The 26,144-nt window shown below is 38.1% G+C and overlaps 1 protein-coding gene across 1 annotated transcript in view; it reads right to left on the bottom strand.

Annotated features, from left to right (window-relative positions):
* Window positions 1-24,843, bottom strand: part of SDHAF3 (succinate dehydrogenase complex assembly factor 3) — an 84,902-nt gene extending 60,059 nt beyond the window's left edge. Inside the window, exon 1 of the mRNA XM_030857230.2 lies at window positions 24,564-24,843. Within this exon, the coding sequence (XP_030713090.1) occupies window positions 24,564-24,737 (174 nt within the window). The 5' untranslated portion in view covers window positions 24,738-24,843. The remainder of the gene's footprint in view (window positions 1-24,563) is intronic.
* Between the last annotated feature and the right edge of the window lie 1,301 nt (window positions 24,844-26,144).

The raw sequence follows: 26,144 nt of genomic DNA, 5'->3' as shown, positions 1-26,144 counted from the left end.
AAGATCAAAAAGAGAAATTAAGGAAACAATCCCATTCATCACTGCAACAAAAAGAATAAACTACCTACAAGTAAACCTATCTAAGGAGGCAAAATACCTGTAACTCAGAAAACTATAAGATACTGATGAAAGAAATCAAAGATGACACAGACAAATGGAGAGATATACCATGTTCTTGGAATGGAAGAATCAATATTGTGAAAATGACTATACTACCCAAAGCAATCTACAGATTCAATCCAATCCCCATCAAATTACCAATGGCATTTTTTACAGAACTACAACAAAAAATCTTAAAATTTGTACGGAGACACAAAAGACCCCGAATAGCCAAAGCAATCTTGAGGGGAAAAAAACGGAGCTGGAGAAATCAGACTCCCTGACTTCAGACTATACTACAAAGCTACAGTAATCAAGACAATATGGTACTGGCACAAAAACAGAAATACAGAACTATGGAACAGGATAGAAAGCCCAGAGATACACCCACACACCTATGGTCAACTAATCTATGACAAAGGAGACAAGGATATACAATGGAGAAAAGACAGCCTCTTCAATAAGTGGTGCTGGGAAAACTGGACAGCTACATGTAAAAGATGAAATTAGAACACTCCCGACACCACACACAAAAATAAACTCAAAATGGATTAAAGACCTAAATATAAGACCGGACACTATAAAACTCTTAGAGGAAAACATAGGAAGAACACTCTTTGACATAAATCATAGCAAGATCTTTTCTGACCTACCTCCTAGAGTAATGAAAATAAAAACAAAAATAAACAAATGGGACCTAATGAAACTTAAAAGCTTTTGCACAGCAAAGGAAACCATAAACAAGACAAAAAGACAACCCTCAGAATGGGAGAAAATATTTGCAAACGAATCAATGGATAAAGGATTAATCTCCAAAATATATAAACAGCTCATGCTGCTCAATATTAAAAAACAAACAACCCAATCAAAAAATGGGAAGACCTAAATAGACATTTCTCCAAAGAAGACATACAGATGGCCAAGAGACACATGAAAAGATGCTCAACGTCACTAATTATTAGAGAAATGCAAATCAAAACTACAATGAGATATCACCTCACACTGGTCAGAATGGGCATCATTAAAAAAATCTACAGGGGCTTCCCTGGTGGCGCAGTGGTTGAGAATCTGCCTGCTAATGCAGGGGACATGGGTTTGAGCCCTGGTCTGGGGGGATCCCACATGCCGCGGAGCAGCTTGCCCTGTGAGCCACAACTGCTGAGCCTGTGCGACTGGAGCCTCTGCTCCACAGCAAGAGAGGCCGCTGTAGTGAGAGGCCCATGCACCGCGATGAAGAGTGGTCCCTGCTTGCCGCAACTAGAGAGACCCCTCGCACAGAAACGAAGACGCAACACGGCAAAAATAAATAAATTAGTTAATAAACTCCTACCCCCAACATCTTCTTTAAAAAAAAAAATCTACAAACGATAAATGCTGGAGAGGGCATGGAGAAAAGGGAACCCTCTTGCACTGTTGGTGGGCATGTAAATTGATACAGCCACTATGGAGAACAGTATGGACGTTCATTAAAAAACTAAAAATAGAACTGTCATATGACCCAGCAATCCCACTACTGGGCATATACCCTGAGAAAACCATAATTCAAAAAGACACATGTACCCCAATATTCATTGCACCACTATTTCCAAGAGCCAGGACCTGGAAACAACCTAAATGTCCAAAAACAGATGACTGGATAAAGATGTGGTACATATATACAATGAAATATTACTCAACCATAAAAAGGATGAAATTGGGTCATTTGTAGAGATGTGGATGGACACAGAGTCTGTCATACAGAGTGAAGTCAGAAAGAGAAAAACAAATATTGTATATTAACACATATATGTTGAATCTAGAAAATGGTACAGATGAACCTATATGCAGGGTAGGAATAGAGACGCAGACGTAGAAAACGGACATGTGGACACAGCAGGGGAAGGGGAGGGTGGGACGAATTGGGAGATTAGGATTGACATATATACACGACCATGTGTAAAAGAGATAGCTAGTGGGAACCTGCTGTATAGCACAGGGAGCTCAGTTTGGTGCTCTGTGATGACCTAGATGGGTGGGATAGGGTGTGGGGTGGGAGGGAGGTCCAAGAGGGAGAAGATATATGTATATATATAGCCGATTCACTGCGTTGTACAGCAGAAACTTACACACATTGTAAAGCAACTATGCTCCAATAAAAAAAAGAAGTTTAAAAAAAAAAAGACCCCACACTTCCACTGCAGGGGGCACAGGTTAGATCCCTGGGTGGGGAACCAAGATCCCACATGCCGCACGCCACGGCCAAAAAATATATATATATAGATCAAAAAAAGCTACTATAAATGGAGATAAAAATACAGTACCTGTTAAAATATTGTGGCTTAAATATTTATACAATTCCAATACAAAAAATATTGATTTGAAAATATCCTCCATCGAGCAGAATTTGCCCAGAGCTCCTTTGATATCTCAACATTTATAGAAAGTTTTCTCAATTAAAGAAGTCAACAATTCAAATGCATTAGCCATAAAATGTAACTTTGATAAAGCTTGTTGCAAGCAATTGTAAGAAAACAATTAACAAAACCATATTGCAAAACCTATATTCTTCAGAAAAAAATGACACATTACAGACAACAACATCTAAAAAAAAAGTACTTTAATATATCCCAAGAGTAATTACTCTATCTTCTTTTTGTAATGGTCATATAATCATTATAAAGGCCATGTTTTTGGCCTTAAACAGATATATATAATTCTCACATTTTAAAAACTTATTTTTGAGAACAGTTTTCATAAAGAACTATTTTATAGCTATATCAATATAATAAACCAAATTTATAAGTCAGTAAGTATACATTTCAGATGTGTATGTGTGTTTTATGATTTTATTTTAGTACTTCTAAACTTCCAAGTGTCCCAGTTTTAACAAATTATACAATCAAATTCAGACATAAGATAAAACTGCACATTGAAAAAGACCAGATCAACTATACTTCAATAAAAAATTTTAAAAAGCTTAATGAACATCAATATGTAAAAATAGGAGGAACGGGGAAGATGGCAGAACAGTAGGACACGGAGATCACCTTCCTCCCCACAGATACATTAGAAATACATCTACACGTGGAACTGCTCCTATAGAACACCTGCTCAATGCTGGCAGAAGACCTCAGACTTCCCAAAAGGCAAGAAACTCCCCAGGTACCTGGGTAGGGCAAAAGAAAAAAGAAAAAACAAAAACAAAAGAATAGGAAGAGGACCTGCACAAATGGAAGGGAGCTGTGAAGGAGGAAAGGTTTCCACACACTAGGAAGCCCCTTCGCGGGCAGAGACTGCGGGTGGCGGAGGGGTGGGAGAAGCTTTGGAGCCGCGGAGGAGAGCGCAGCAACAGGGGTGTGGAGGGCAAAGCGGAGAGATTACCGCACAGAGAATTGGTGCCGACCAGCACTCACCAGCCCAAGAGGCTTGTCTTCTCACCCGCCGGGGCTCGGATTTCGGTTGGATCCCAGGGAGAGGACTGGGGTTGGCAGCGTGAACACAGCCTGAAAGGGTTAATGCACCACGGCTAGCCAAGAGGGAGTCCGGGTAAAAGTCTAGAGCTGCCGAAGAGGCAAGAGACTTTTTCTTCCCTCTTTCTTTCCTGGTGCGCGAGGAGAGGGTAGATTAAGAGCGCTGCTTAAAGGAGCTCCAGACTGGCGTGAGCCGCGGCTAACAGCGCGGACCCCAGAGCTGGGCATGAGACGCTAAGGCTGCTGCTGCCGCCACCAAGGGGCCTGTGTGCGAGCACAGGTCACTATCCACACCTCCCATCCCGGGAGCCTGTGCAGCCCGCCACTGCCAGGGTCCCGGGATCCAGGGACAACTTCCCTGGGAGAACGCACAGCGCACATCAGGCTGGTGCAACGTCACGCCAGCCTCTGCCGCCGCAGGCTTGCCCTGCATCCGTACCCCTACCTCCCCCGGCCTGAGTGAGCCAGAGCCCCGAAGCAGTGGCTCCTTTAACCCCGCTCTGTCTGAGCGAAGAACAGACGCCCTCAGGCGACCTACACGTAGAGGCGGGGCCAAATCCAAAGCTGAACCCAGGGAGCTGTGCAAAGAAAGGGAAATCTCTCCCAGCAGCCTCAGAAGCAGCAGATTAAAGCTCCACAATCAACCTGATGTACCCTGCATCTGTGGAATACCTGAATAGACAACGAATCATCCCAAATTGAGGAGGTGGACTTTGAGAGCAAGATTTATTATTTTTTCCTCTTTTCCTCTTTTTGTGAGTGTGTATGTGTATGCTTCTCTGTGAGATTTTGTCTGTATAGTTTTGCTTTCACCATTTGTCCTTGGGTTCTGTCCGTCTGTTTTCTTTTTAATTAAAAAAATTTTTTTTCTTAATTATTTTTTTTTATTTTAATAACTTTATTTTTTATCTTTATTTTATTTTATCCTCTTTCTTCCTTCCTTCCTTCTCCTTTCTTTTTTTCCCTTTCTTTCTTTCTCTTTCTTTCTTTCCTTCTTCCTTCCTTCCTTCCCCTCCCAGCTTCATGTAATATCAAATGGCGAAAATCTCCCAGAGATCTCCATCTCAAAGCCAACACCCAGCTTCACTCAATGACCAGCAAGCTACAGTGCTAGACACCTTACGCCAAACAACTAGCAAGACAGGAACACAGCCCCACCCATTAGCAGAGAGGCTGCCTAAAATCATAATAAGGCCACAGACACCCCAAAACACACCACCAGACGTGGACCTGCCCACCAGAAAGACAAGATGCAACCTCATCCACCAGAACACAGGCACCAGTCCCCTCCACCAGGAAGCCTACACAACCCACTGAACCAACCTTAGCCACTGGCGACAGACACCAAAAACAACGGGAACTACGAACCTGCAGCCTGCAAAAAGAGACCCCAAACACAGTAAGGTAAGCAAAATGAGAAGACAGAAAAACACACAGCAGATGAAGGAGCAAGATAAAAACCCACCAGACCTAACAAATGAACAGGAAATAGGCAGTCTACCTGAAAAAGAATTCAGAATAATGATAGTAAAGATGATCCAAAATCTTGGAAATAGAGAAAATGCAAGAAACATTTAACAAGGACCTAGAAGAACTAAAGAGGAAACAAGCAAGGACGAACAATACAATAAATGAAATTAAAAATACTCTAGAAGGGATCAATAGTAGAATAACTGAGGCAGAAGAACGGATAAGTGACCTGGAAGATAAAATAGTGGAAATAACTACTGCAGAGCAGAATAAAGAAAAAAGAATGAAAAGAACTGAGGACAGTCTCAGAGACCTCTGGGACAACATTAAACGCACCAACATTCGAATTATAGGTCCCAGAAGAAGAAGAGAAAAAGAAAGGGACTGAGAAAATATTTGAAGAGATTATAGTTGAAAACTTCCCTAATATGGGAAAGGAAATAATTAATCAAGTCCAGGAAGCACACAGAGGTCCCATACAGGATAAACCCAAGGAGAAACACGCCAAGACACATATTAATCAAACTATCAAAAATTAAATACAAAGAAAACATATTAAAAGCAGCAAAAAAACAACAAATAAGACACAAGGGAATTCCCATAAGGTTAACAGCTGATCTTTCAGCAGAAACTCTGCAAGCCAGAAGAGACAGGCAGGACATATTTAAAGTGATGAAGGAGAAAACCTACAACCAAGATTACTCTACCCAGCAAGGATCTCATTCAGATTCGACAGAGAAATTAAAACCTTTACAGACAAGCAACTGCTGAGAGAGTTCAGCACCACCAAACCAGATTTACAACAAATGCTAAAGGAACTCCTCTAGGCAAGAAACACAAGAGAAGGAAAAGACCTACAATAACAAACCCAAAACAGTTAAGAAAATGGGAATAGGAATATACATATCAATAATTACCTTAAATGTAAATGGATTAAATACTCCCACCCAAAGACATAGACTGGCTGAATGGACACAAAAACAAGACCCATATATTTGCTGTCTACAAGAGACCCACTTCAGACCTAGGGACACATACAGACTGAAAGTGAGGGGATGGAAAAAGATATTCCAAGCAAATGGAAATCAAAAGAAAGCTGGAGTAGCAATTCTCATATCAGACAAAATAGACTTTAAAATAAAGACTATTACAAGAGACAAAGAAGGACACTACATAATGATCAAGGGATCGATCCAAGAGGAAGATATAACAATTGTAAATATTTATGCACCCAACATAGGAGCACCTCAATACATAAAGCAAATACTAACAGCCATAAAAGGGGAAATCGACAGCAACACATTCATAGTAGGGGACTTTAACACTCCACTTTCACCCATGGACACATCATCCAAAATGAAAATAAATAAGGAAACACAAGCTTTAAATGATATATTAAACAAGATGGACTTAATTGATATTTATAGGACATTCCATCCAAAAACAACAGAATACACATTTTTCTCAAGTGCTCATGGAACATTCTCCAGGATAGATCATATCTTGGGTCACAAATCAAGCCTTGGTAAATTTAAGAAAATTGAAATTGTATCAAGTATCTTTTCCAACCACAATGCTATGAGACTAAGTATCAATTACAGGAAAAGATCTGTAAAAAATACAAACACATGGAGGCTAAACAATATACTACTTAATAACGAAGTGATCACTGAAGAAATCAAGAGGAAATCAGAAAATACCTAGAAACAAATGACAATGGAGACATGACGACCCAAAACCTATGGGATGCAGCAAAAGCAGTTCTAAGAGGGAAGTTTATAGCAATACAATCCTACGTTAAGAAACAGGAAACATCTTGAATAAACAACCTAACCTTGCACCTAGAGCAATTAGAGAAAGAAGAACAAAAAAACCCCAAAGTTAGCAGAAGGAAACAAATCATAAAGATCATATCAGAAATAAATAAAAAAGAAATGAAGGAAACGATAGCAAAGATCAATAAAACTAAAAGCTGGTTCTTTGAGAAGATAAACAAAATTGATAAACCATTAGCCAGACACATCAAGAAAAAAAGGGAGACTACTCAAATCAATAGACTTAGAGGGCTTCCCTGGTGGCGCAGTGGTTGAGGGTCCGCCTGCCTTTGCAGGGGATACGGGTTCGTGCCCCGGTCCAGGAGGATCCCACATGCCGCAGAGCACCTGGGCCCGTGGGCCATGGCCGCTGGGCCTGCGCGTCCGGAGCCTGTGCTCCGCAACGGGAGAGGCCGCAGCAGTGAGAGGCCTGCGTACCGCAAAAAAAAGAAAACAAAAATAGAATTAGAAACGAAAAAGGAGAAGTAACAACTGACTGCAGAAATACAAAAGATCATAGAGTACTACAAGCAACTCTATGCCAATAAAATGGACAACCTGGAAGAAATGGAAAAATGCTTAGAAATGCACAACCTGCCAAAACTGAATCAGGAAGAAATAGAAAATATGAACAGACCAATCACAAGCACTGAAATTGAAACCGTGATTAAAAATCTTTCAACAGGGCTTCCCTAGTGGCGTAGTGGTTGAGAGTCCGCCTGACAATGCAGGGGATATGGATTCATGCCCCGATCTAGGAAGATCCCACATGCCGTGGAGCGGCTAGGCCCATAAGCCATGGATGCTGAGCCTGCATGTCCAGAGCCTGTTGCTCCATGACGGGAGAGGCCACAACAATGAGAGGCCCGCGTACAGCAAAAAAAAAAAGAAACTACAATGAGATATCATCTCACACCGGACAGAATGGCCATCATCAAAAAATCTAGAAACAATAAATGCTGGAGAGGGTGTGGAGAAAAGGGAACACTTTTGCACTGCTGGTGGGAACGCGAATTGATACAGCCTCTATGGAGAACAGTATGGAGATTCCTTAAAAAACTAAAAATAGAACTACCATATGACCCAGCAATCCCACTACTGGGCATATACCCTGAGAAAACCATAATTCAAAAAGAGTCATGTACCAAAATTTTCATTGCAGCTCTATGTACAAGAGCCAGGACATGGAAGCAACCTAAGTGTCCATCATCGGATGAATGGATAAAGAAGATGTGGCACATATATACAATAGAATATTACTCAGCCATAAAAAGAAACGAAATTAAGTTATTTGTAGTGAGGTGGATGGACCTAGAGTCTGTCATACGGAGTGAAGTAAGTCAGAAGGAGAAAGACAAATACCGTATGCTAACACATATATATGGAATCCAAGAAAAAAAAATGTCATGAAGAACCTAGGGGTAAGACGGGAATAAAGACACAGACCTACTAGAGAATGGACTTGAGGATATGAGGAGGGGGAAGGGTAAGCTGGGAAAAAGTGAGAGAGTGGCATGGACATATATACACTACCAAATGTAAAATAGATAGCTAGTGGGAAGCAGCCGCATAGCACAGGGAGATCAGCTCGGTGCTTTGTGACCGCCTAGAGGGGTGGGAGGGAGGGAGATGCAAGAGGGAAGAGATATGGGAACATATGTGTATGTATAACTGATTCACTTTGTTATAAAGCAGAAACTAACACACCATTGTAAAGCAATTATTCTCCAATAAAGATGTTAAAAAAATATGTAAAAATAAAATAGCTTCTTGATACACATCATTTAAAAAAAAAACAGAATGTTACTAACCAAAACAAAAATTGCCATGTTATTCCCCCCTCTCTTTTTTAACTAGATCATCTATCACCTAGTGTTCAAAAAACAAACAAACAAAATACCTTGGTCTATTTACATTTTCACAAAATTTCCATGTTTATTTTGATGTTTTTCAGATCATTGTTCTTCTAATTCATGCTTTCAGAAGTAATCTACCATAACTATGTAAAAGCTGCATACTCTTTAAAATTTTATGCAAAGTATACTGCTTTATAAGAACCACAAACATCAACTCAAACACAATAATGTATTTGGTAGCTATCTGCCTTGTAAGATTGTGAACTCCAGCAAATGAAGATTACATTTGGTGAATTTTTTTTTAACACTATCAATTATCATTGTTGAGGGCACTATGTGAAGCATGGTAAATATTTAACAAACATACAGAATGAATGAATCTCTTTTTTTTTTTTTTTTTTGCCACACTGTGCAGCATGATATTAGTTCCCCATCCAGGGATTGAACCCTAACCCCCTACATTGGGAGTTTGGAGTCTTAACCACTGGACCGCCAGGGAAGGCCCCAGAATGAATGAATTTCTTAAATTAATAAAGGGAAGATTTCAGAGAAGACCTGACAGTGATAGAGAAGGGAGGCAAAAAACAAAACAGTCAAGAGAGCATGAGGTGCATTCACACAAAAGAATGTACGTTGAATCGATTCCTTAATTTCTAACATAAAGTTGAATAAAAGTCCACATATTTGGTTTCACACATTTATCTATAAATAGTAAATAACTGAACTCAATCTCCGCTAAACTGGCTTACTAAGAAAAAAGACATTTACCAAAACAAGTATTTAAAACACTATTCAGGGGCTTCCCTGGTGGCGCAGAAGTTGAGAGTCTGCCTGCCAATGCAGGGGACACGGGTTCGAGCCCTGGTCTGGGAGGATCCCACATGTCGCAGAGCAACTAAGCCCCGTGAGCCATAATTACTGAGCCTGCGCATCTGGAGCCTGTGCTCCGCAACAAGAGAGGCCACGATAGTGAGAGGCCCGCGCACCGCGATGAAGAGTGGCCCCCGTTTGCCACAACGAGAGAAAGCCCTCGCACAGAAACGAAGACCCAACACAGCCATAAATAAATAAATAAATAAATAAATAAATAAATAAATAAATAAATAAATAAATAAATAAATAAATAAATAAATAACTATTCAGGGGAGACCCATGAAACCTTCAAAAATGAATTTAAATTATATAAAAGAAATCAGGAAAAAAATTATTCTTTTTAAAATTTTAAAATTAGTGAAAACATTTACAATGTTCAAAATACCAATAACTATCTCTATCAGACAATACAAGTGTGAAAATTACTAGCAGAAATGTGAAAAGACACTATTTCAGGTAAAACTGAAATACAAAGTTTTCTGAATTTCATTCAGTAACGTGTTTCCAGATATCTTCTGCCATCATGTGGAAATTTTTGAAATTACACTTACACAAAAAATTCCTGTATCTGACTGGAGTATTCCAGTCAATACTAGAAGGAATGAATGAATCTGGTTGTAAACAAGGTAAATATTCTTAGAAGAATTTAGTGAAAATGATCATGCACAGTTGCTCCTAGTTTCTCTCTTCTTCTGGAGAGAAGATGGTGTTCATTATAGCTTAAGGAAACTGCATGACAGACACCCAACTTCTTTTTCTGTTTCCAAGATTCTTAGCAATTATGCCTGTCCTAGGACTCTCCCAGTTCATGATCTTAAATTTCCTAAATACTCTTTAATTATCTCTCTCCATTCTTAGGCACTTAAAACACTATATTAAATGGAAAAAGAAAAAAATATATATATACATATAAAACTGAACCAGGACATCCCTGGTGGTGCAGTGGTTAAGAATCCGCCTGCCAATTTAGGGGACACGGGTTAGAGCCCTGATCCGGGAAGATCCCACATGCCGCAGAGCAGCTAAGCCCGTGCGCCACAACTAAGCCTGTGCTCTAGAGCCCATGAGCTACAACTACTGAGTCCGTGTGCCACAACTACTGAAGCCCACACACCTAGAGCCTGTGCACTGCAACAAGAAAAGCCACCACAATGAGAAGCCCACGCACTGCAACGAAGAGTAGCCCCCACTTGCCGCAACTAGAGAAAGCCCGCGTGAAGCAACCAAGACCCAACGCAGCCAAAAATTAATTAATTAATTAATTAAAAAAAAAAACCTGAACCAGCTATTCATGCATTCATATGCCTACTGACTTGACAGCATATCTAGATAAAAACATGGATTAAAGTGCCTGGAATAAGCCTAGTACACTATGAAATATAACACTGAATTCTCATTTATTTATGAAATACAATTTAAGAATTCCCATAATCAGGCTAAAAGCCTTTGCTTAAACTATTAATCTTTATAAACTATAATTCACATATTTGGTTAACTTTTTATCCAACATGTTTGGTCTTCATCTGAAAAATCACACATTTTTCTTTTGGAGGAAAAAACCAAGATTTACTGAGCATCTATCATAAGCAAAATACTGTCCTAGGAGCTTTAAGGTACACAAAGATACATGAAACATAGTTTTCGTCCTCAAGCAATTTACCCTCTACTAGCACCAAAAAGGATGTACACAAATAATTATAATACACTGTAGAAAGCATGAAGAAGACAAAAATACAAAATAATGTTTTAGAAAATTAGAAGACAGAGTTTTGCTTTTTACTGGGAGAATTAATCAAGAAACAGTTGATAGCAAAGGATTGGAGCTGTTATGAAAGAGATTTTAGGATTTGGCTATACAGAAAAAGACAGGAAAACATTTAGGGCAAATGAATAGTGAGGCCAAGACAACTTAAGGCCACATTCTCTGTTGAGTATGACTACAACTTAGGAAACTTGAAAAAGAATATTGAGATGTAAGGTAGGAAAAACATATTCAAGTCAGATTTTGCATAGTTTTTAACTTGGGTTCAAGAAAGGTCAATCGGAAAATAGTGATGGCTTTTTACGAGGGCAATAATATGATCAGCTTGTGTTTTATAAGATGACATTTAAAAGGGACTAAAGGCAAGCTTATTTATGAAATTACTACAAACATCCAGAGGCAAAGAGAATGGAGACAACAGGTCAGAGTTCTGATATGGTAATAGGAATCAACCAGATTTGGAAACTAACTGGATATGGAAGATAGGAAAGAAGGAAGAATTAAGAATAATGAAATTACAAAATTTGTTTTCAGTACCTTCAAAACTCCTTCCTATCAAAGCTCCTTCCTACCACACACTACAGCTAAAATAGTTAACACTTATTGAGAACTTACCATGTACAAGGCAACTATTGTGCATATATTATCTTATTTCATCCTTAACCTTTGAAGTAAGTACTGTTGGTATTCCCATTTCACTGATGAGGAAACTGAGGCTTGGAGTGATTAATCAAATTATCCATTCACACAGTAAGTAGCTGGATGTTAATCAATGTCATTGTTAATCATTAAAGTGTTAGCTGCCAATAATTTAAAATGGAATCTCTCATAGGGTAATTATATTTTAAAAAGAAACTCAAAGATAAAAAGATCTTCAAAATCCAACAGAACAGAGTCAGAATAAGGAACAGCAAGTGACAGGGTAGATATACTGGTTAGAGAACTGCCTAACAATCATAAATTGAATGGCTAAGGGAAAGAGAAGTTTCCTCCTGTAATCACACCACTCTGTTTGCCCTGCTGTCAGAAGACCAACATTCTCAACTACTACTCTTTAGAGTACAATGAGTCTTCTTCTATCTTATACACACATGTACCACACTTATGAACTCCTTACAGATACTGACCATTAATCTCTGTATCCCCTGAAAAACAGTAGGCATTGAATGAATCAGTGAACAAATAAACTCAGTTGGGCTCCTCCTGTCTAGTCCTCCCAGCCTCACACAATTCAAGACCTACATTTGGAACAATTTCTCCATGTCCCACCTTGAACTTGTTGCTGAAACCTCTCCTCCTGATTCTTTGCTTTCTTTCCAATTTTTGTCCTTAATAATGTCGTCTAGATTATCCCTGACACTCAACTTGTTAAGGCCATGAACAAACAAATGGCTGGCCTTATTTATATTAGAAGACGTGTCTCTACTAGATCCCAGGACATTTCCAAGGGTTCTCTAACCCACTGACTTCTTCCTCAGTTATCGAGGAAAGGCTTTACTTTCCATGGAATCAAACAGTACCCATGTTAAATCATGAGGACTTCTCCTTTGACTGACTATCCAATAGGTTGTGCAGCTGGTCTAAGAGATGGGGCCAAGTTCCCAATGCTCTAGACTTTAATTTGTATATACTTTCCCAAAGAAACAGTATAACAAATAGTAGTAAGGCTCCCAGACAGCCCTGCAGAAAAAGTCTATTTAACCACAGTACAGTTAAAATATTACACAATGGCAATTACATTTTTATTTTTTCATCATAAATATACCACATTTATGCTATACTGTGGACTAAATAGCTGTTTATGGTTAATACTGGTTAACAAGATTTCAGTATCCAAACTAAAAGAAGGATGAGTTATCTATCATCCAAGTATCAAGCAGAGGAGTAAACTGCTAGGTATCACCCAACTACAGTTAAGTAGAAAGCTAACAAACATAATTAAAAGCAACATACACATCTACCTCTGTAAGTACAGACTAAGATAAAGCAAAATTTTTAAAGACAAAAATCATTAAGATTTGAGATTCCAGTTATGCTTTTAAGAAAAGATAAAACTACTAAATAGCTTTTTAAACTTTATATAACTTCACACTAGCTCTATTACTATTTAAGAAAATATACTTTAAAAATATACTACAGTTCAATCTTAACATATGAACTTCTTGCCACCCCTTAATTAAAGGTGCAGAGCATATTTTGATAGCAAAATGCTATCTAAAATATGCTTTAGTTGAAAAGAATAGAACTAAAATGATCTGGTATGTCTTACTTATCAAAAGTGCCAAATCTGAATTTGTTCTTCACAAACAGAAATTAAATTTTTTTCTTTTTAGACACATGCATCGACATTTGTAGACAAACCCTATTTAAAACAAATTTCATGTATGCAAATGCAGGTTTACACAAAGAAGGAAATTATGGGCTGATTATTCATTTTACAAAAGGATTAACAAAAGAATTTCTTTAAATAGTTAATCTGCCAGTATACTTAAAATAGTTAAAATTTTTTAAAATCAACTTATAAACAACTTTTCAGAAATGCACTCATAGCATAAAAGTAGTTACAAAAGTATCAAGCTTCCAAAACGTTATTACAATCTTTGTCCCAATCGCTTGACTAACCTAGCAGGTGACACAAAAAGATTAAATACAATAGCTGAAAATGGCACAGAAAAGCAAATTTTATATAGTTCTTAACTATATACATGTATGTCTACCATAATCATTAATACTGGTTTCTTGTTAACTGTTTCTTTACTGCGTGCAGTAAAATTGCACGCAGAGGCTAGCAAACAATGAATCAATACGGCTGAAGGTGACCTAAGAAACCACAGAGCAAAGGGTCTTCTCTGCCTTCATTGTGCAGGCAAGCCAGAGGTACAAAAGAAGAAAAATCCAAGAGATCCCATCAGCGTTGCAGCTTGTTTTTGATTTTTCCTTTGCAGTTTTCTAAGAAGTGCTCTGAGATACAGAAGACAATCTCTGGGAAAAGGAAATCCAAATCTGATGACCCAGAAATGGAGCATTGTGGAAGAACTAAGAGAAGCAGGAAGGACCTAATGCTCCCGAGTAGCCACTACTGGGAGTGTTCTGTTCAGAGTTCCACCCTGAGATCAAATCCACAAACCCTGGCACCTCCACTGAAGACCAAACAGATATGGAGTAATCTGAGAGCAAAAGAAGCAGCCTTACAATAATAAGGTAATGAGGCTGAAGGAGAAATAGGAAAAAGGTTTAGCCAACTCAGGAAAATCTGATGGTGCAAAGGAGACAGATGTTGCCTAAAAAACGGAAGATGAAGAGGATGACAGGAGGAAGAAGGGGGTTGAGAAAGAGGAGGATAGAGAAATAAACTTGAGTATCTAACTCCACATGAATTCCAGAGTAGGGAAAAATATAACAAACTTCTTTGAGATGGCTCTGCCCTCATTAGATTTAATTATAAAATTCGAATATAATCATATTGCAGTTTCTAGAAGTGTACTAGAAATTTTAAGTAATTTACATGAAGTAGCCAAGGTTGTTATTAGTACCCTGAAACTGTATCAAAGTTGTATATATTTCCAAATATTTTAAAATAAGACGTTTTTCTCACTCTGTGCATCTTGCTTAGCCTAGTAAAGGCATTTAAATATGTTCATGGTGTTTTTTAAGTGGTGTTAACTATGGTTATTGGCTAGAAATCCTGCATTATCAACTGTACGTACTTATACCTTATAGAATGAATAAGTAGGCAGCCAGGCTGGGAAGTGTGAGGCAGTGAACAAGCTACCTTTTGGAGGGGTTAGAGCTTTGGGTCTGTGCTGTGAGGCTAGACCCATTGATGCCGCATGCTGATGTTATTATAGTTGTTTGTTTGTTTATAAATTTATTTATTTATTTTGGCTGCATTGGGTCTTCGTTGCTGCGTGTGGGCTTTCTTTTTAGTTGCAGTGATCCAGGGCTACTCTTCGTTGCGGTGTTCTGGCCTCTCATTAAGGTGGCTTCTCTTGTTGCGGCGCATGGGCTCTAGGTGCGTGGGCTTCAGCAGTTGTGGCACATGGGCTCAGCAGTTGTGGCTCACGGGCTCTAGAGCACAGACTCAGTAGTTGTGGCACACGGGCTTAGCTGCTCCGTGGCATGTGGGATCTTCCCCAGACCGGGGCTCGAACCCACGTCCCCTGCATTGGCACCACTGCACCACCGGGGAAGCCCTATAGTTGTTTTTATATATACGTATTTGCCATGCCATCAGCTGCCATTCTTAGTGTGGAAAGGGGAAAGTTCCTATGAGAAGTGTGTGATTTTTTTTTTATTCAATGGGATAGTTTTAAACAAACTAGACAACTTCATCTGCAGCAAAGTGAAGAGTCCTGCAGCAAAGTCCAGAAAGCTTTGCTACTTAAACATACAATATACAACATTCTGCTATTTTTTTTATGTTTATAATGATGAAATGTTTTTTGAAAAAAAATAGGCCATGTTTAAAATCTATTCAAATAAAGCATAAATATTTTAGTGTTTGAAAGCTTAGAAGTCAAAATTCAATTTATTTTAGAAATGCTCCAAGTTTACTAATTTAGGATTAGGGAAGACCAAAAACTTCTAAATAAGATAAATATGATCCTCCCTTGGGAACTGAGCTAAAAAAATCAACACACAATGGGAAACATCTGAATTCTCTCAGGCCCAGAAGACCAATTAGGTAGCTTAATCTATCAACACACTGATAATAATAATAATGCTTTGGCAGGAAAAAATGTGCTTAAAACAAAAATAAACTATCGAGAGGGGGCAAATTTCCTAATGTGTGTTCAGCACTGTCCAGGAAAAAAGGGCAGTGAAGCATGAGGACCCACAACGTTTTCTACTGTAAACTAAACGGATGTTTTCTACTACAAGGCCTGATGAAAAATCTCTCATGCCTACCCAGTTCCCATTATTTTAATTCCGTGTTTACCAGGCAACCTTCTAAACATTAATTCAGTTTCCTAGAAAGCTTAATAGAGGTCCACAATCCCTTACTTGCAATTCTGAAGTCAAAGAAGTTTCAAAAAACAAAAGCTGTTTCAGAACTCATCTGGTAGCAAATCCGAACCTAAATGGATTATGTGAAGCATTTATTTACTCTGCTTAATATGAACAGTCAAAAGCTTTACTGCAGAAATATTAATGTACTTGAATATAGGGTACCACTCCAGATCCCACAGGGGTGTGTCTTAAAATTCAATCATACTCCTTGTTACCTTTCTAAAATCTAAAAAATTCTAAATTCTGAGACACCTCTGAAAGAAGTGTCCCTGGATCTAAATATGAATATTCTGACTCCTGGAAAAGGAGAGCCCTCTTCATCGGCCCCCACTCCCCAACCCATAGAAATCAGCATTCTAGCTTATACTTCAGTATTACATAAATTTAGTTAGTGTGAATCTGAAGTCAATATTCGATCATCTCTGAGTATGCTGATAAAGTCCAATTCCAAATGTACAAGATCAATTACCAGAACTTACAATGACAATCTTGGGTGGCACAAACCTACCTAGAATCTCCTTCCTAAGCCTGCTGGTTTCCAAGCCACCTTGCATCCTCTCTCTCACTCACCAGAAGACAAACCAACAGTTAACCAATTTCCTCTGCCAGTCCTAATACACTGTCAGCCTTCATGCAACCTTCTACAATACTTAGAAAAAGGTAAAAAATTAAAATAGATTTCTAACAGTTATTAAGTAGTAACTTAATTTTCATTAAATGAAGTTATTGGAGAATTATGACTATTTAAGTATGATCTCTAAGAAATTAACATGAGAAGATTCTTCACGTTGCTTAAAAAGACTTAAAACTATACCAGATAGATGGCCCTGATGACTCTTTTCTGATCTCAGTTTAGAGCCCTAAAGATTCTAAATTCTAAATATGTCTTCTAGTGGTTAAGGAAAAAACAGTAACTAGGTAAAGTTTAATTTTTAATCCACACATGTTTATTCTTTCCCAGCAATGCTTTGTAGTTTTCAGTGTACAGGTCTGAACATCCTTTGTCTGAATTTTCCCTAAGCATTTCATATTTTTTGATGGTAAGTGATATTTAAAAAGTTTAATTTCCAAGTTTTCACTGCTAGTATATAAAAGTACAGTTAATTTTTATATACTGACCATGTATCATACAACCTTGCTAAACTGACTTATTAAATTCCAGAAGTTTTTTAGTAGATCACATCAAATTGTCTACATAATCATATCTCCTGTGAATAAAGGCAGTTTTCTTTCTTTCTTTTCAATCTGGATGCCTTTTATTTCTTCTCTTATTTCAGTGGCCATTTACAATACTGAGTAAAAAAGTCTACACATTTACATTGTTTTAATTTTACAAAACTCAGCAAGAAATAATTAAGATATATAGATGACATTATTTATGAAACATGAAGAAGTCTAAGTTTAACCTACAAAATTTAAAGAGCAAAATTAGGAACTATATTTATAAGGTGCTAGTTGACTCAATGTATGTGTTTTCCTGTGCTTTGTGACACAAGATTGGTAACAAAAATGCTGAGCATATCCAACTGCATCGTTTAAAATCACATTTATTGGCTTTCTTATAATTACGAAAGTAGCACATGATCTCGAATTCTGAGGTACAAGGAAGAAAATTATAATCATCCTTAATCCCAGCACCCAAAGATAAACACTGTTTATTTTTAATTGTATCATGAGCAGTTTTCTATACCATTAATTCTTCTGAAACACCCTTACTAAGAGCTGCATACTAACCCATCCATCATATGGCTATAATTTCATTCTTCTGCCATCACTGGACATCTGTACTGATTTAAATTTTTCACTATTACCATATACATTCAACACAGCAGTTAAATTCATATATAAATCAGAGAATGACCTCTTATTAGAGTCCCTTTTGCCCATTCCTGTATTAAAGCTGTTAAGTGTTTTCCCAGTCCAAGCTAAGTTCTTTTTATACTAATGCTATCAAGCATCTATCACATTAATCCCAAATACATTCCATTTGTCTTTTATTTTAACTAATTTTTAATTCAGGAATTATTAACTTTATGTTAATGGTAAGTATTACAAAGAGAAATAAAATGTACTGTATTTTTATTGTCCGTGGTATTACTATGGTAACACACAACCCTAAAACTAAAAGAAGATTAAAGAGAGAAATCAGTGGTGCCAATGAAAAGTGTAAAGTGGGTTAAGCCGTTTGATATAGTTTTAACTCATCTCCTAATATAATCATATCTTAGAGGTAAAAGAGAACTTTTTGGTCCATCTGTAATTTCAAGGGTAAAATATTACTTCCCCTACTAAGACAACTGAAGCCAAAAATCACACAGGAAATATATGTGCCTGACTAGCACAACAGTTTAACAGTTACATTACAGCAACTTCTATTCTCATGTCATTAACGAAAAAAATCTTTGAGAAAGAAATGTGTCGCAATTAGCACCTTGGGATAATAAACATACAAATAAATCATTACCTAAACATTTCCTAATTATGCTAGAGGTGTATTAGGTAGAAACATGATTTAAAAAAAATCTTCCCTGTCCCTTAGGAAAAATACCAAAAATGGAAAACAAACCAAATATACAAATAAACTGTAATAAGCAAACAAGCAAAATTCAAAGAAAAAATATATAATCATTTTACATTAAACAAAAATTGAATAGTCTTTTGGAAACATTAATTTCCAAAATCTTAACTGATTTTCATGAGGCGAGAGCACAAGATTTTCATCGTACCTAGTTGTGTGGCACCAAACAAGTCATTTTACTTCTACAGGCCTTAGTTTCTTCATCTTTAAAATGAAAACACTGAGAATCCCCAGTTTGAGATGGCAGATTGGAGAAATCACAGCAGCTTATTTCTTATTTCTTCTCCCTTCCAAAACTCCACTGAACTAATAGAAAAACTTTTAAAGGAGCAATCCATAATGACTAAGAAAGGAGCCATTAGAAGCCAAGAGATTTCAGTAAGGTTCTCAAAATGGAAAGCAGGTGGAGAAGTTTAACTAATAAAACAGCCTCAGTAGAAGCAGCCACAGCTTAGAAAACAAAACAGAGAATAACAGCTGAAGATAAAGCCAAACTACCAGAACCAACGGAACACAAACACCAGGGAGGTAAAGAAAATGAGGAGCAAGAAGCAAATCCAAGGGAGATTTACTGAAACTCTGTGATCCTAAAAGTAATTTTCTAATCAACAAGCCTACCTATATACAGAGTTCTCAGTTTCTTATTGCTTTACTTGTAAATTTGGACAGATAACAAAATTCACAAGATACCTGAAACCTGAAAGACACCAAAATAAAATGAAAAATGTCCCCAGAACAGATAAATTAAGGAATAGAAAAGAATATATTGCTCTTTATTATAAGCCCTCCCACACTAATTTTTTTAACCACATACATACATTACTTTGGTTTTTCAAAAAAGCTGAAGAGCATTAACCTAAAAAACAAGTTTACTGAAGCAATGTGAAGCCCCTTTCAATCAATTCTAATACTCCCTATGTAAAATTTCAAACATCTGTTCTTATTAAGCAACCGTAAAATAATTTATCTCATAAAATAATAGGTAAACCAGTAAAATCAATATTATGCATATATATATAATCCTTTTATTAAATTCTACGGAAAAACTTACTTCAAATTCTTAAGTCTGTGTGGTATATAGACATACACACAGCCCTACACACACACAGATCTGTTTTAGAACCATAACTAATAGCATATTAATACTATCATTCTATTACCATTATTTTAAATCTATAAATTCCAATAACTTTAAAATCACTTAAATAAAAGGACGTACCTCTGTGTTCCAGTAATATAGTATAAAGTCAATAATATTTGCAATGTTGATCAAACTATGATTTTTAAAAACATCTTAAGTTACTTTATAACATAAGCACTGTTATAACACAACTGACACCAATAAAAGTTAAGTATTTCTAAACAAAAAAATATCGTAAAAGCTTCCAAATACTTCAGAAATGAAAAAAAGAAAAAAAAGAAACATTTTATGTTCCAAGGATATACTGTTTCAAATCCTCACCTTCACCCCTTTTTCAACCATTAGGTAAGGACCACAGTACGGCTAAAATTTTTTAAATGGTAAAGCTTAATGTGGAAAACACACATGTGTAACATATCAATAAACCATCACCACCCAATAAACCGTCACAAAAACACCACACTGAGTAACATGCGGAATAAACAGTACAACTAAGAGGTTCCCAGATGACTCCCTCATACTTGGTAGATGATTCCCCACACACACAATCCATCTACTGAACAGAGAGGTAATTCATTCCTTTTCTCCCACAAACTAAAATACAAAGTTCAAATCAGGATGTTCAAAACCAACAAAATGAGGTCCTCAAATTAGGTAAGAGAGACGTACAATTATAAAAACTGCAAAATATCCATCCAACCCTAATTATATTAAGTTAAGGAAACTCTAAATATAGATGACATGCAATGTAATCATACATTTTTTTAATCTGATGATCCACTTCAAACTCATAAGATATCCCACATGAGTTACAAATGCACAGTTACATGAAATTTGAAGCATTTCCTCCTCTCTAAAATGAATACAACAAAATAAAACAAAAAAGCAAATATTATGATAAAGACTATCATACAAATCTAAAGTATGTTCCTTTGCAGAAGTAGCTTAGGAACAACTGAGTACAGAAAAAGAACAGAACAGTTCCAGCACTACACTACTACTACCTTCATTCTCTTTAACTCCTAAATGTTAGTGGTCTATCTTTGACCACTATCTATCTAGCTTCCCCCGTTATACCCAGCCTGGGCACTTTAATTCACACCTTTGGACCATCAATTACAATTAATGAATTCCAAATCTCTATCTCCAGCCACAATCTGTCTCTTGAGTATCAGGGTAAATATATCTCAAAACATCTCCACTTGACTGTCCCACCAGAATTTTTAACACAAAAATGTACCATACTGAACTCATCCTCCACCTCCTCCTCCTATATACTTATTCTGGTTATTGGTATCGTATTCCAAAACTTGAGAGTTATCCATTCTATGGCCTCCCCTCTAATTAATCCTGTATCAGTCACCAAGTCAAATCCCATTCTACCTTAAAAAGGGTAACGCAAAAGCCCATACTCTCCATCCTCAACATCTCTGTCTCGGTTCAGGCACATACATATTTGGGATTACTACATCTCTCCTAACAGTTCTCCCTACCTTCAATCTGTCTCATTCTTCAATCATTCCTTTCTATTGCTGTTAAAGTGATCTTTCTAGAATATAATTTGAATCATTTTCACCACTGCTTAAAATCTTTCAATGATTCAAAATAAAGACCTAAAATCCTTAACAGAATATCCTGTCTCTTGTCACCTCTTTAGCTTTATCTCTTCCTTATCTCCCATGTAATACACTAAATTCTAAACACATCACTGCATATCCTGGAAAAAGTCATACTGTTTCTTACCTCAATAACTCTGCATAGGTTATTCCCTCTTTCTAGAGTCTTTTTCTTGACAAGGTAACGCTGACCTGCTCAAACCTCAGCTCAGACATTACATGTGGCCTCAGCTTCCTCCATTCCCTCCTTGCCCCTATAGCACTTCAGAGACACCCTTTCATACTATAATCGTCTATTATACTCTAAACTTGTACACCATAAAAGTAAAACACATATATTATTCATTGTGTGTCCTACAATGCCTAGCACTTTGCCTGGCAATAAGTGATCAATAACTATTTAAAGAATGTTTAAGCATTTTGCTTTTTCCAGAAACTTCCACTATAAACCTCCCCCAAGAGACACAGAGCAAAGCAGCTACTTAAGGAAAACAATGGAAACCAGGCAAGAAAGCAACAGACATAAATAAATGGGGCAAAAAAAAATGAAAAATTAAACACACGGAGTCTTTTCAAAGTGGCTCCTAAGGAGCTGTGTTTCGTCTCACATTCTAACACAAAGGTCTTCTACTTGCTATTTAATTTTCAACGTTTATTCTAATTTCCCAGAAAACAGTGGTAAGAAGTTCTTCTGTCCACAACTGGGTCGGCGCAGAAAGAAAAATGGAAAGCATTACCTAAAACAGCTATTCTTCAAAACTGAGCATAGTCAGAACTTTAAAAGTGTCATAATAAGTAAGACCCCCTGATCTACCCTGCCCCAATTCCACTTTTAACAGTTGTCCCCTAAAAGGCTCCGGAATAAGATTACAAGGGGTATTTTAATAACCAGTTATCAAACATCTCTCCCTGAACTTAACATTTTTTCTCTATGGTAAGGAATCATACAAATTCACTATTTACTCTGTAAATACGCATTTACATTTTTATCCTTAAGATAAAATGAAATACTTTCCTCTTACCTTCCCCCAAAGGTCCTTGAACAGAAATTTCCCCCGATGAATTTGCTCTAACATTTGCCAGTTTTCTGTGATCAGAAGGGAATAGATGAAAGGGAATAGGGAACTCTCCTCCCAATACTGAGTCCTCTCATATTCCTGACCCTTCCCTTCTCTTCTCCAGTGGTATCCATACCCAACTTTGCCTTTTAAAGTAAAGCAAATTCAAGTTCATAAGCAATTTTAGAAGTGTGTGAAAGAATCCTAGAGGCCAAATGCCACATAGCACTAGGAGAGTTTTTTGGGTTTTTGTGGGTTTGTTTTTTTTTAAGCTGAACGCCTGACACCAAGTCTCCTCAGTTGATCAACACATTTTTTTTTAAAAAACAGTTTTTTTAAAATGTCTCTTTCCTCTAGCCTATTACCAATTTATTCTGGGTTCCTACTCTTTCCCTAAAAAGCTTCCCAGTTCTTAGGACCTCCCAAAGCGCCCTTATTTCTTCCCAACATAGAGCTAGACTTCTTCCTGTCCTGCCACAAACTGACTTGGCTTAAAAGATGTCACTTACATTTACATACACTAATTTAGAGGTGCATATTGTAAATACTGTTATGATTTTACAGATAAGAAAATAAGACTAGGAAAAGTGACCTGACATTTAATAAATGCCGGTACCTGAATTTGAATCCAGTTCTTCTGGCTTCAAGACCAAGTTACCATATTAAAAGAGAGCAGTCTGCAGCAGTCTGCATTTTAAGATTCAACTTCCCTGGCTCTAGGCAGCCTCACTACATCTAATACACATAATTTTTAGGCAAGTTCTAAATTTCACCGTTGTCCTAAATGTCCCTCTTGCAAGCGTACATGAGTCTACAATAAAAAATTCTGCAATTCAGTGAAAGAGTTCGGTGTTCACCCTAATGTTCACCCTGTGTTCACCCTTTATGATTTTTTTAAAAAAACAGACCAATAATCTCTATAGCCATCAACTTTTTAGGCTGAAGAATTGCTTACCTCAGTTCTTAAACCAACACTGCTTCATGCTTTCAAATACCTGTCGCTCTAATTGCCAATTTCATTCATTTCTTTATATTTGCAAATAACGAGGGGCAGTGCTGCATGGCTCCCAACCCCACGAAACACTCTAAATGAAACACTCTGAACATCATTTGACTTCACTCAAAAAAGGGAGGGAAAAATCAAAGGGTTAATCCCTAATGCATGTGTCTCATTAAGATTTAGTGCAATGATGCAGAGCAATTCAACAGAATAACGTGACTTGAGACTACGAAGAAACCAACTTTCACCTGACTTACCTCTGACCAGCATTTCTGCCCACCGCTTTTAATTACCCCCAGTCTTATCCGATTTCTGTTATCAGTCAACTGAGAATATTATTAAGACCCAACAAAGAGCACTGGGATTTTAAAAATAGTAATTATAGAAACAAGCCTCTAAAACTCTGAAAACTAGTAACGAGAAAACCATTAATTTATCAATAGGCGCTCGCTACGTGCAAGGCACTGGAGGAGACAAAAAAGCTGCCAAACGGTAAGCTCTTTAAGCACCTGACGGTGACTTATTCAATTTTGTAACCTCCATCCTCACCCCTCCAGCGCCTGGCAAAACTTGAACTGAACTGGACACGCTGTTGTAACGGGATGTGCTCCAGCGAGGAACCTGTGGGATAAACAGACCAGCTTGGGACGTAACTTTGGGAAGTACTGTTTGAACGGCTTTGCGCTGTTTAATTCAAACGGAACAGGCTGCCGCTGTGTTCGAGCTCGTGAGGCCCGGGGAAACCAGCCGGGTCAGGCGGCCTCTCCCAGAGACAAACCGGGACGCCGCTGAGGGACCTCAAAGATCTGGGGCGAAGAAAAGGGGGCAGTTACTTGCCTCCCATTCCTGCAAGAATCGCTCGGCCTCGTCAGAACCAACGGTCTTATGTCTCCTAAATTCGTCCTTCACGTACTGGTCACCAAGGGCTTTGAGGTCTCGGGGCAGAACCCGGTGCAGCAGCAAAATGCGCCGATACAAGGCCCGGACACGCGAGACGTGCCGAACAGACATAACTCCGAGCGTGGACCACAGGCCACGCCTGCGCAGGGAGACCGCGCGCGCCTGCCTCTCCTTACAAGCTGAATATAAGTAACGCAAATACAAGCGGAAGAGGGCGTGCGACTTGCATCCGGTTGGGTCCGGCCTAATATCAGGACCTTCCGGAAACGCGAGGGGCAGCGGCGGGCAGAAATGGGCCGGTCCTTCTCTGAAAGGGGCGTAGCTTTCGTGGAGCGCCAGCGCAGCGACTACTTAGGGCCTGCGTCTGGGGCGGAGCGGTCGTCCACCAGGAGTCTGGCTTGGGTGCTTGTTAACCACTCCGTTACACCCCATCATCTTTTCCATTCATCTTACCCCTTTTCCTCCTGATAAAGGCTTAAGAAAGGCTCCGTCAAAATCGGACTCCTCCAGGAAGCCTTCCATGGTTGGCTAAAGACACTTCAGATGTCTTTGCAGTGTTCCTGCGTTCTGCGAGAGGGATCGGAATGGGATTAATCTCTCCATTCAGAAGCCCACCCACCCACGTACCTTGCACAGGGCTGTGCTCCTAATTTGTACCCTGAAGGCGTGGCCTGTTTCATGTAACTCAAGTGAGACCTGAGCCAGCAGGTTTCAATCCTTAGCTCATGTCAAGTTGGCTTTAGAAGAATAATTAGAGACCATTTTAAATGTATTGTGTCCAAGGTCACGATCCAGGAGATTCTGATTAAGTAGTCTGAGATGAAAACGTAGAATCAGAACGTTCACAAATCTTCACCTTTTACAACGGTGATACTGAGAGTGTGACCAATCAAAGCTGGCAGCAGTTTAGCCTCGTTCTTTCTGTCCCATCACACCTTTGGACCTTCAACAAATCCTGATGGCTCCACCAACAAAATGTATGCAGAATTCGATCATTTCTCACTACTCCCTATTCCACAATGGTCTCTCTTTACCGGATGCTGTAGTCACTTTTTGTGTTTCTGCTTCTGCCATGATCAGCTTTGATCATGATCCACCTAAACTGTAACAGCCTCTGCTACTGGTAGTATCTGGCTGCCTTAGAAATCCTTGCTGGTTCCCATCATTCTGACCACACCTTTTTACATAGCTTTTTATTAAATTATTAATAAGTTTAAAAAAAAAAAAAACAACAGGGCTTCCCTGGTGGCGCAGTGGTTGAGAGTCCGCCTGCCGAGGCAGGGGACTCTCCATCCAAATTAAAATGGATTTAATTTGGTTTTTTGACAAACCACATTCATGGCAAGGATTGAATGGCAGCATGGTTATTTTACTTCAGGAAATCTTTTTCTAACCATACTTCATCTCTTAATATCCCTGTAAATTAAAAATTAATTTATTGTTCCAGTTTACTTTTTTTCTGGTTTCCTTTGGGGTTAAAGTACATGTATAATAAATGCTTCTTTTAGAGCCAAAGCT

The sequence above is a fragment of the Globicephala melas genome, chromosome 9, assembly GCF_963455315.2.
Source record: "Globicephala melas chromosome 9, mGloMel1.2, whole genome shotgun sequence".
NCBI lineage: Eukaryota > Metazoa > Chordata > Mammalia > Artiodactyla > Delphinidae > Globicephala > Globicephala melas.
This window is presented reverse-complemented; position numbering and strand designations above follow the sequence as displayed.